The 12,831-nt window shown below is 39.7% G+C and overlaps 1 protein-coding gene across 1 annotated transcript in view; it reads right to left on the reverse strand.

The window, feature by feature from the left end:
* Positions 1-12,831, reverse strand: part of LOC148363064 (alanine and arginine rich domain containing protein) — a 40,551-nt gene that overhangs the window by 11,813 nt on the left and 15,907 nt on the right. The window contains exons 25-34 of the mRNA XM_088340662.1: positions 11,989-12,202; positions 11,737-11,920; positions 11,517-11,663; positions 9,660-10,122; positions 7,487-7,992; positions 5,715-5,867; positions 5,480-5,655; positions 2,180-2,273; positions 2,069-2,095; positions 1,683-1,760 (exon numbers count right to left, since the gene is read on the reverse strand). Coding sequence (XP_088196788.1) covers positions 1,683-1,760; positions 2,069-2,095; positions 2,180-2,273; positions 5,480-5,655; positions 5,715-5,867; positions 7,487-7,992; positions 9,660-10,122; positions 11,517-11,663; positions 11,737-11,920; positions 11,989-12,202 — 2,042 coding nt within the window. The remainder of the gene's footprint in view (positions 1-1,682; positions 1,761-2,068; positions 2,096-2,179; positions 2,274-5,479; positions 5,656-5,714; positions 5,868-7,486; positions 7,993-9,659; positions 10,123-11,516; positions 11,664-11,736; positions 11,921-11,988; positions 12,203-12,831) is intronic.

A 12,831-nucleotide genomic window follows, 5' to 3' on the forward strand; every position in this document is an offset into this window, starting at 1 on the left:
CCTGGTAATAACATAATAACAACATAGTAAGTAGTACAAGGTATGTTGTTATCATAGAAATGCAAATGAAATTCCCGGTATGTGCCCTTTGTGTTAATGAGTAGCAAAAAAGAAAAAAGGATATATACAAAAAAGCTAAATTTTTATAATCACTTTTAATCTTTAAGCCCCAGTGAGTGAGAGATGACCACTAGATGGCACTGTATTGTCTAATGCGAGTGGAAATCAGTGCCAAGAGCAGCAACAAGATGCCAGACAAACATAGCCGTAACTTCTAGGTAGGGACGCTACGAATAAAAGGAAATACATATTTCTCGACCCATAAATATTTATAAAAATTAACACTGGTATGATAGTTCATGCATTTTTGCCTTTTATTCAAATCAATGTTTGTATTTCTTACTGAATTAAGTTTTTTTTTAACCACTAGGAGGCACTAAACATAACACACCGTCCCTTTAAGTCTAATTCCACTCCGCATCCCCAAAAAACTCCACTGTACTTGCTCAAGTCATGTCCCACCAAAGGTAAATACATTTCCTTTTTCCTAATTATTTATTTATGTTTTTTAATCAAATACACATGTGTTGCCTATACTGTACACAGCACTAACTATACGATATTTTTACTCATGTTTAAAACAAACATATTTATATATTTTCACTTGGGGTTCTGGGAACACATTACGTACCATAGGTTTCAATACCCCTGCCCTACAACCTTTTCACTTTATGACCCCACCTCAGAGCGGATAAATATCCTGGGGGGGTCACAGAACACAGAAATAACTCAGAGTACAGAATGTGAGTACTTTTGCCTCATCTTGTGTTTAATGTTAATCCAAATATATCCACTGGGGTGGCAGTAGCTTATTAGGTAAAACGCTTGGGATCAGAGGTCGCAGGTTCAATTCCCGGCTGCTCCGTGTTATACAGACGCTGCCCTACTTACGATCGTTTGCAAGTTGCTTCAGTGCTATATTTTAGGTTTGTATAAGTATATTATATGCTCTATAAAGACAACTTCCAAAAGTACTTTTGGAAGATGAGCTTCAAGAGTTAGGCGACTTCCTCCTCCGTGGTAAAAACTGGCAGCAAAAAAGCGATCTAATCATTTTTTCAACCACATCAAGCTTACTTATTCCACTTTCATTTCAGATGAAACGACTCGCTTTTTCTATTCACTTTTCACCAACAATATTGAATGGATACACGAGATATTAAACAATAAAAATGTCAAAGTTCTTAACGCATTGGAGATACAATATAGTATGTTTACACATGAACTAGGAAGGGGAAGCGGATTTCTTCTTCGGGGTGGATGCTGGGTGATCTCTCACAGGTAGTGGCAGAAAGAAGCACTACAGTAATGTCCTGTACTCAGAAAAGGGTGCACACAACACAAAATCTAACTTACAGCAATATCCGAATAATTTTCGACATCCTGAAAAATGTTTTGGTATCTAATTTTCGTAACTTGAATGTTCACAAGTAGGGGAGCGTCTGAATGTTGAAGTGTCCTTGGGCAAGACACGGAATCCCTAATGCCCCCAGTGAGCAGGTAGTGAGTGCGTATGAATGGTTAAGTGTAAAGCACATTGTAAAACTCTTTGGGAGGTCTTCATTGACTTGAAAAACGCTATATAAATGCTGACCATTTACATTTACTAAAGTAACACTTACCTCCTTATTGAGTTGATCCTCTAGTGTCATTTTAGTACTTTGTAGGTTAGTCACCATATCTTCCAAACGAGCTCTGACCTACAAAGACAAAAAGAGAACAACCCAAAAGTGACCACTTACATTTATTCAAGTGTGTAGTGTTTTTAAAATTAAGAACCACATGGCTGATTTGGCTTCAACTTAGGACTTTGAATAGATTGCAACATGCACCTTGAAAAGGCAGCGCTTAGACACCCAAAATTAAGGAAAGGAATCAATCATGTCATGATTGTGAGCAATCATTGAGCAGTGACTTAAAAGACAGTAGAGAAACACCCCAACCTTTATTTAGAAAAAGCCAAAGATGCACACTAAATCAAACAAACGTAATGCCCCCCAAAACCAACCACTTCTCCATTTGTACTGTCAGACGGCTGTGAAGAAAATAGATTTCCTTAATGATGTCAAGAAGGCAGTCATAATTTATAAAATTGAAAATGCAATCAAGTTACACTCACCCTTGCTTCTTCTTGAGAAGCTTTCTGAAGAGCTTCAACTTTGTTCGACTGTTGCTTTGCTGCAGCTTCCAGCTTTACGTTCTCAATCTCCAGCCTAAAGCCGCAATAGAATAGAATAAAATTGTCTTTATTGGTATGGATTACAACGTAGTGTACATTGTTTACGAAGGCATTAAACGTGCCACTCCGGGCTAAACATGTAATAAAAGAAAAAATATTAGGATAGATAACATCATATTCAATATTACACAGTGCTATTTCATCTAAAAATTACACTTTAGAGGAAACCATTCAGTAATTCTCTTCTATTTATTTGCAAACGTTTAATTGGTGGATGGATTTTCAATTAAAATAAGTGTAAAATATTTACTTTTTCCTTGCCCTCGTGTAGGCTTTAGATCAGGGGATGGTGTAACATTGTGGTTTGCAATAATCTGTGGTCTGTGCAGCCCTTTAAGACTCCTTCCGATTAAGGCCTATACAAATAAACATGACTTGACTAATTATATAAATCTTTACTGCTTGTTTCGTCACAGATCAACATCAGAATAATTGATTTTTTTAGCATTTGTGTTTTATTGTTTGCCTCAAATTCGTGCCATCCAAACAAAGATGAGCGAAAATCGATACTAGGTATTGGTACTGTGGCCTATACTGATCTAACACCCCCTCTTGTGGCCTCTTTATATTAAGGAACTTGGAATTACAAATGATATAAATACAAAGTCAACATTAGGATATCTAAATGGGTGGGAATATACAGGGAGTGCAGAATTATTAGGCAAATGAGTATTTTGACCACATCATCCTCTTTATGCATGTTGTCTTACTCCAAGCTGTATAGGCTCGAAAGCCTACTACCAATTAAGCATATCAGGTGATGTGCATCTCTGTAATGAGAAGGGGTGTGGTCTAATGAGATCAACACCCTATATCAGGTGTGCATAATTATTAGGCAACTTCCTTTCCTTTGGCAAAATGGGTCAGAAGAGGGACTTGACAGGCTCTGAAAAGTCAAAAATAGTGAGATATCTTGCAGAGGGATGCAGCACTCTTAAAATTGCCAAGCTTCTGAAGCGTGATCATCGAACAATCAAGCGTTACATTCAAAATAGTCAACAGGGTCGCAAGAAGCGTGTAGAAAAACCAAGGCGCAAAATAACTGCCCGTGAACTGAGAAAAGTCAAGCGTACAGCTGCCAAGATGCCACTTGCCACCAGTTTTGCCATATTTCAGAGCTGGAACATCACTGGAGTGCCCAAAAGCACAAGGTGTGCAATACTCAGAGACATGGCCAAGGTAAGAAAGGCTGAAAAACGACCACCACTGAACAAGACACACAAGCTGAAACGTCAAGACTGGGCCAAGAAAAATCTCAAGACGGATTTTTCTAAGGTTTTATGGACTGATGAAATGAGGGTGAGTCTTGATGGGCCAGATGGATGGGCCCGTGGCTGGATCGGTAAAGGGCAGAGAGCTCCAGTCCGCCTCAGACGCCAGCAAGGTGGAGGTGGTGTACTGGTATGGGCTGGTATCATCAAAGATGAGCTTGTGGGGCCTTTTCGGGTTGAGGATGGACTCAAGCTCAACTCCCAGTCCTACTGCCAGTTTCTGGAAGACACCTTCTTCAAGCAGTGGTACAGGAAGAAGTCCGCATCCTTCAAGAAAATCATGATTTTCATGCAGGACAACGCTCCATCACACGCATCCAAGTACTCCACAGCGTGGCTGGCAAGAAAGGGTCTAAAAGAAGAAAAACTAATGACAGGGCCTCCTTGTTCACCTGATCTGAACCCCATAGAGAACCTGTGGTCCCTCATCAAATGTGAGATTTACAAGGAGGGAAAACAGTACACCTCTCTGAACAGTGTCTGGGAGGCTGTGGTTGCTGCTGCACGCAATGTTGATCGTGAACAGATCAAAGCACTGACAGAATCCATGGATGGCAGGCTTTTGAGTGTCCTTGCAAAGAAAGGTGGCTATATTGGTCACTGATTTGTTTTTGTTTTGTTTTTGAATGTCAGAAATGTATATTTGTGAATGTTGAGCTGTTATATTGGTTTCCCTGATGAAAATAAATAATTGAAATGGGTATACATTTGTTTTTTGTTAAGTTGCCTAATAATTATGCACAGTAATAGTCACCTGCACACAGATATCCTCCTAAAATAGCTAAAACTAAAAAAGCCCCACTCCAACTTCCAAAATATTCAGCTTTGATATTAATGAGACTTTTGGGTTCATTAAGAACATGGTTGTTGTTCAATAATAAAATTAATCCTCAAAAATACAACTTGCCTAATAATTCTGCACTCCCTGTAATAGAGGTATTATCATGACTTGAAAGGGCACATCACGCCATCTTGCACCCTCAGATCTCCCTTCTCCCTCCATCTCAGCGTACCCGCTGCAGTCTCAGCTCCGTGGGAAGCAGAGTTTTCAGACGCTCTGCCCCCCAGCTCTGGAACTTGTTACCACCAGACCTCTGGAATTCCGCCACCATGTCCATCTTTAAATTCAGACTCAATACCCACCTCTCCAGACTTGACTATTCATAATGAATTACCTCACATAACCCCCCGATGTTAAAGGTCAACTGTGATTCGCTTCCATTCATTAGAAAATTACAATTTTATAGAAACAATTTAATTCAATTCATGATATTCAACACTAAAAATAAATCTATATGCGTAAATATATTCATCTTTATTTCTCATCTTGTCAGAAACAGAAGCACATCCGCGTGATTACGTTTCTTATTTAGTATTAGTGTTTTTCCTGTCTCAAATTCAGGAAAAGTTTGCACCAGGCAAACTAGGGATAAGTGAGTATCAACACGCAGTATCGGTATTCCTATATATACTGGTCTAACACTGGCACCCTCTTTTGACCAATCTAGAATTAATAACTAGGAATTTGAAATAATAAGAATAGTAAAATGTCGTTAGTTTGATTAAATGTATAGGAAAAGAATATTGGGATTTTTACAACTTTAAAGGACAAATATCTTTTGATTTTAAGACGTTTAAACTTAGAATAGAAGTCTTTATTTCCATCGATTACAACGTAGTGTACATTGTATACAACAAGATTAGATATGGCGCACTTGGATACACATGAAATACAACAAGAAATATTTACAAGGTAGCCCCTGTAGACAGCTCAAAGTATGTGCATCCAAAAATAGTGCAATGGAAATAGTGCAATGACATTAGCAGCTAAACTGTGCAAAATTGAGAATAATCACATTTGATTACAATCGAAATCTGATCTTGGGGGATATGACATGTTACGGTTTACCTTTGCACAGCCTCTTCAAGTTGTTTAACAACGGCGTTGGAGGCAGACGCAGCAGACAGCGCCTCCTGCTGTTTCTGAGCGGCGCTACGGAGTTCATTCTCTTTTTCATCCAGACGGCATCTTAGCTCGTTGGCATGTTTCTCAACCTGAAGGCGTTGCGATTCTCTCTCCTCCATCTGCAAAAATAAGATAAATAAGTAAAACGTACATTTCTCGCCGTGTTCCTTGGCGTTACCTTTGCTTTAAGACCGTCCATATCTTTGAGGAACCGAGTCTTCTCCTCCTCCAAATCATTGCGATAGCGGGTATTGATTTCCAGAGAAGCTTCACACATGGAAAGCTTCTTTAGTGAGTCTGCTAACTCTTGCTGCAGCTGCCTTTCACTTGCCTATTCCAGAATATAAACAGAAATATCTGGTGAAATTGAGATAATGCAACTATGGCATATAAATCATCACTATCACTTGAAAACAACTGATCTCAGATTATTTTTTTAAATAATTATAATTAATGTTGATTGTGTATCATCTGTTGAATCCCTTGCAACATCTATTGCAGGCTGGTCATCCTGGGAGGGGGATTTCCTCATGTGCGATCCCTTCATAAGGTTTCTTAGTTTCGTTCATGCTGTGGTTTTTGAGGTTTTCCTTGCCATGTAGGTTTCAGATCAGGGGATGTTGTAACGGTGGTCTGTACAGCCCTTTGAGACTTCTTTTGTTATTAGGGGGGGCATTAAAATAAACATGACTAGTATCTGTATCCAAATGGTTGATCAAGGAGTTATTATAAGAGTAATACTTTTCTAAATCTGTCAATCTTAAATGTACCCTTGCTTTCAGGCAAAGAAAAATATATTCAAAATCCATTTTTGGGAAAAATAAATGTATTTTCCGGGCAGCAAGGCGACACAGTGGTTAGCGCGTGTGGCACAGTTCTGAGGTCATGAGATCGAACCTCCTGTGCGGAGTTTGCATGTTCTCCCTGTGCTTGCGTGAGTTTTCTCCGGGCACTCCGGTTTCCTCCCACATTCCAAAAACATGCATGTCAGGTTAATTGGCCGGTCCAAATTTTCCCTAGGAGTGAATGAGCGAGTGAGTTGTCTGTCTGTTTGCCCTGCGACTGGCTGGCAACGAGTTGAGGGTGTCCCCTACCCACTGCCCAAAGATAGCTGGGATGGCTCCAGCACCCCCGCGACCCTACTGAGGCTAAGAGGTGCAAATAATGGATGGATAAAACATAAAATATACAAAGAAATACATTATTGTTTATAAATAAATATAAAAGGATATGTCACCTCTTAATTTGATTTCACCTTGTTTCTTAATTAAATAATATTAAATTCATTGGTGCTTTCAAGTAAACAAACATATCTCCAAACCGTATTTTTTTCAGTAATACGTTTTTTTTCACCCTGAAACAAAAAAAAAAATGGGGAGATAAGTCTCTTCACATGAGAGTGATAATATGACTCCTGGATTTTCCTGTACCTATTGATAGCCATGGGCAAGTGAAAAAATACGTATTTCCAAACTACATAATGTAGATCATTTTTAAAGCAGTTGAACGCTTAAGTAAAGGTATCAATATTATTTTCATTAAAGTGCACTTTGATTTTGGTGTTATTGGATAGGGTTTGTGTAGTGTTACCTTGCGTGAAAACAATTGTTGATCAAACCGCTCCACGCATGACGCCATAAACACCGCATTTTACAGAGGGCTGAGCTAATCTGGAGCACAGGGGCAGTTATGCCATTGCACTGTTTTTTGATGCACTGACAAGCACTATCTTGTAAATATTGCCTATAGTAGTACTCTTTTTTTAAACTTCTTCTAATATCTTTTTTTTTTTTTTCTTGATTTTTTTTTATTATGTGTTTATCCTGGAGTGCCACGTCGAATCTTGTTTTAGGGAATGTTTACTCCAATGTTATCAAAGACAGTAAAGACAATCTTAAGTCTAATTCTAACTGCTTCAGGCCACATTTCTCTACAAAGACGCGCTCGCACCTCTCTCTCGTTTTTCTCTTCCTGTAATTGGTGGATGTGTTCACGGAGTTCAGCGTTTTTCGTGGCCAGTTCCTGATTCCGGTCCTGCACGAGTTGCACTTTATCCTCACAGTCAGAGCGAAGCTTGGACAAAATGTCACTGAAAGACTTTTGGGCGTCCGTCACGGCGTTCTCCTTTGCAACACCTTTGTTTTGAGCCTCTTCCAGTTGTTGTCGTAGCAACATGCCTTCGCTCTGAGCTTGGGCCAAACGCTCCTGCGTGGCCTCCTGGCGAGCTGCGGCCCTAGAGACCAGTTCTTTTTCAGCCTGCAGAGCAGACTCGAGCTCTTTAAGACGGGTGGAGTTCTGGTCACTCTCGCGCTGCACGGTGTTCAGCAGGAGGTTCTTCTCTGTCAGCTGCAACATGACTCGATGAGCTTCGTTTTCCATTGTGTTTGCATGCGCTTCTGCCTTGGACAACTTTTGGGAAAGGCTGCTGACGGCGTCGTGTTGACTGGATGCTTCACCTGAACAGATAAGTGGGTTAGTGTTTTCTCACAATTAGCGGTTTGAATTTAAGACAAATTCAACATTTTGAGACAACAGATGGGTTTAAAAACATTTTTATATATCATAAATTTTTAATGCTAAGATAGACTTACGGCTATAAATTTATAAGAGTAGATTATTGACTGTAATCCAAAACATATTCAAAACTTCCATCTATCCATTATCTGAACCGCTTATCCTCAGTAGGATCGTGGGGGTGCTGGAGCCCATCCCAGTCATCTGCGGGCGGTGGGCAGGGGACAACCTGAACTAGTTGCCAGCCAGTCGAAGAGCACACAGAGACGGACAACTTATTCGCTCATTCTCACCCAGGGACATTTTGGATTCGACCAATTAACCTGACATGCATGTTTTTGGGAATGTGGGAGAAAACCGGAGTGCCCAGAGAACATGCAAACTCCACACTAGGAGGTTGCAGTAGCTGGACTTGAACCCTGAAGCTCTGCACCGTTGGGCCGCGCGCTAACCATTTTTTTACGACAATGATAATGGACAAAATATCACCATATCAAAATATATGGCATTCGCACCTTCGACCTTTTCACTTTTCAGTGTGGAATAAGATGTTTTTTCCAACCCTCGTCAGGGTATTTCCCCTCAAATACGACATCAACAACAAATTATTTTGCGTGCCAAAAACGTGTAAAATTCAAACTTTCCGGTGATCGTGCTAATAATGAGTTACGTCATGTAAAATGCTGATATACCATTGGTTAAACTATCTCCCACAATGCCTTTTTTCTTTATCCCGTTCAGAATCTTGTGTGCTTTGCAAAAATTGTGCGAAATAGTGATACCAGATTGTATTTTATGTACTGAATTTATCTGCTATGGGTCCAAGGCTTGCAGTGATGCTTGGTTTGGAAACAAAATTGTGATAACCATGGATGTGAAGCTTGCAATGATCAAAATGTCTGAAGAATGCATACAAATCGCTATCCTCGCCAAATTGAATGGCTGTAACCAATCGACGATACGGCCGATTATTAAACATAAGGATGCTATTAAAGCAAGTATTCGATGGGCATGACAATCCTCATAAGTGGAAATTTCTTAACAGTTTTAATTGTAATCCGTTGTCTACTACACCATCTGCATCCACCCACTACTCTACTCAACCAAATCAAGTCATATCACACCAAAGGTTTAGAAAATATAATTTTTCCTTACCATGTATATTAAGTGTTATTTAAACATGCACATATATGACATATAAGTAATAGACTATTTCGTTGTTTTAATGTTTTTATTTAGGGTAGCAGGGATTTGGAACGCTGAATACAATAGATTTCCATTCCCGCTAAACGTCAATATCAGTTTGTGCTCCCAACCACAGAATGGATTTATGTTGTATCCCGGGGTCCACTGAATAAATTTAATGTGCGGAACCATATCAATATTCTTTTAACTGCACTTGAACATGTAACGATTGTTGATCTTAAATCCTTTGACAACCATTTCTTAAAAAAATTATTTTTCTATTTGTACTGTGCGCACACACTATGAATGTTAAAGAAAACACTCAACCAAATGAGACATTTAAGTCCACCAAAACACAAATTCAAACACAAGACTGAATGAAACACGAATCTAAATCCTTAAGCGCTATTATCATGATACTAACTTGAGAGTCTGTCTTTAAGACGCCGATGTTCCTCCTTTTCCTGTAGCAGAGCCCTTTCCGCATCCGACCTTGCCCCCATGCAGCGCTCGGCCTCTTGGAGGGCCACGCTCAAACGAGCTCGAACCGATTCCAACTCTGCAGCCGACATCTCTCGGCTCTGCCGCTCGCTCTCCAGGCGGCTCGCGTTGACGCTCAACTCTGACTTCATTGTGGCCGTCTGATTGTTGAAGTCCAGGACGGCTTGGTTCATGGCGTCACTGTTGGCTTTGAGAGCTCGTCGAGATTCTTCCAGGTTTTCTTTGAGGGCTTTGTTTTCCTCCTGAAGGTCTCTTTGCTTGATGCTGCTGTTGGCCTGCGAACTTTCCAGATCCGTTCTGAGGGTGCTAAGCTGCTCCTGAAATATTGAAATCTGCTGGAGCAGCTCCCGCTCCCTGTCACTAGCTTCCGTAAGCTGGGACCATGCCTAAGAAGAAGAAAATGCATGTGCAACAATCACAGTCTTATATGTGGAAGACTTGCAAGCTTTAAAAAGCATGGAAACGGGTCAGTGGTTTAAAAGGTGAGAAGGGTGCGGCAAAATATTTACTTTCTTGACTGAATTTAGCCTCAAGTGGTTTGCATGAAAGCAGGTTAAATTTAGCTCAGTTCAGTTACTTTGGTGATTTATTCTCTACTGCCAGGCTAAAACTGAGCTTTAGATTATAACCAGAGATATGTCTGGCACTATTATTACGGTCTCGTGTGTGAAAAATGCAAGGGGTTTATAGCATTTCCATGGTCTTTCTTGATATGTTGCATTATTTGACAACTGTAGCTGAGAGACGGGCACTAAAAAAGCTTCGGTCAATCGTGGACAAATTATCACATCCACTACACAGCATCAACTCCAGACAGAAGAGCTGCTTTTAGCGACAGACGGCTGTCACAGTCTTGTTCCACGGACAGACTGAGGGAACATTTCTACCTCATGCCATGAGGCTCTGTAACTCAACCCGGGGGAGTAAAAGCCAACATTAAACCACAACCCCACATTTGCATATTACCCTATTTTTTTACAGTGTGTATTTTTTGTAACACTATTTAAATGCTCTTTATTAACACGCTATATTGGGTATTTTTAAATTATACATCTTTTATTTTATTTTTTAACACAAGGATACTGCTGCAAGTGTGAATTTCCCTACGGGGATGAATAAAGTATCAATCTATCTATCTATTTTAACTATCTGGCATTACATTTCTTTTTATAGCCTTGTTTTATTGCTAAGCCAATTAAGAATTAATGTCAAATGGCCATCAGAGCTTTGATAAATGAGTATATCATAGCAGTTTTAGAGATTGCAAAAACTTGCAAAGAAGGTATCAAAGAATTTTTTTGACAAGGGTAATATACAGGAGTATATATAGGTTCAGTCTGCATTTACCTGTTCCTCGTCAAAGAGAGAGAAGTTAGTTCTTTATGAAGCATCGATAAAATAAACCCCAAAGAAAAAAAAACTTAGAATCGGCATACGTGGAAAGCCAAAATGCGCCGGGCAGTCTCATTTTCAAGCTGAGCTTAATCACTTAGCCTGGATTTCTTTATTCCACTTGATATACAGGCTGCAGTTGACCCTTCAACAGCCTGACCGGCTAAAAACGCAGGAATTTGGTTTGATTCATCTGTTGCTGTATCTTCCTCTGGTGGCGCCTCATACCCCCTGTTCATTCTCTGTGAAATCTCCCTCCCCCTGCCCCATTCCCTCAAAAAATGTCTCCATGGATTTACACAATTCATGTAAGTCACCCTCTTTGACTTCAAAACCTTCTCCATTGAATGAGATTTTCATGTCTGTTTAATAAAAAATAAAAAAATACCTCATGACTTTTGCTTATATTTCTCTTGTTCTCTTCCTCTATTTCCTGCTGCTTGCGCACATGACTGTTGAGTAGATTTTCCAGTACCGTACGTGCGCTGCGCTCCTGAGCCAACAGCGTTTGGGTCTGATTGTTGTCCTCCTCTAGCTGCAGATATAAAAAAAACAAATCGATAATGTAATCAAATAAATAAACAAGCGATGCACTCACCGGATCTCACCTGCTTTTTGTTGTTTAGCAATATCCGCATCTCTAGCTCCAAGTTTCTCAGAGCTAGCTCCGCTTTTTGCCTCTCCTGAACCTCAACCTGCCGCTGCTCCTCTGCCCTCTTCAGCTTATCTCCGGTGGTGTCATACATCATAGTAGCGTTACGTCCATTTTCTTGCTCTTGTTTGAGCTGAAATCTGTGACAACAAGCTACCTCATATAACAAATCAAAAACAATACACGATGAGCATGAAACAGTTCTTACTTGAGGTTATTCACTTCTGTTTGCAAGTCCAGCTGCTTTCGCTCCAAGGCTGACTTCATATCTTTAACCTCCTCCAAAGAGTTTCTTAGCTGCACCTTCTCTGCTTCCAGCAGACTTACTTTGTCAGCGAAGAAGCTGTGGCGGCTTTTGGCCTTCTGAATGGAACGCTCATATTTGTGGAAAATGTTCTGCAGCTTGACCATGCTTCTGGAGTCTAAGGAATATAAAGCGAGCAATTTTATAAAACCATTTGTCACAAGATGTTGTCCATGTCCACAAATCCATAAATAGCATTTGACTTATTGTAGACCCTCCCCAAGATACGACGTCCCCACCTTTTAAGATTTTCACTTTATAATGTGGTATAAGATGTTTTGAGCTACTTTTTATAGTATTCTCCTCTCTATTTGATAAACATAAGATTATTATGTATGCCCAAAAACTGACAATATGGTATTGGCTGGTCTATATCTTTCTTCATTCAGTTTAGGAACTCATTTGCTCTGAAAAGTCAGCGATACAATATTGTAGTTTTTTAACTGTATATATTTGCTATAGGACCAAGCCTTGCAGTGATGCTAAAATAAACAAAAACAAGAGAGTATCAAGTAATATGAAGAAGACATACAAATGCAAAAAAAGCACGGCTGTAATCAATTTACGAGAGGGACTAATAAGGATAAAGAAGAAATTTAAGTAAGAAAATCTTCCAAGAACAAGACAATACTCATTAGTGGAGTGTTTAAAAAAAATAAATATATATATAAAATCTGCTGTCCTTTTAGTCATCATCCTTCTGATCTCCTCTTTCTTCCACTCAGTCGCTTTATTTCCACATCCACC

The sequence above is a fragment of the Urocampus carinirostris genome, chromosome 7 (genome assembly GCF_059441175.1).
Source record: "Urocampus carinirostris isolate Australia breed hairy pipefish chromosome 7, RoL_Ucar_1.0, whole genome shotgun sequence".
Lineage (NCBI taxonomy): Eukaryota > Metazoa > Chordata > Actinopteri > Syngnathiformes > Syngnathidae > Urocampus > Urocampus carinirostris.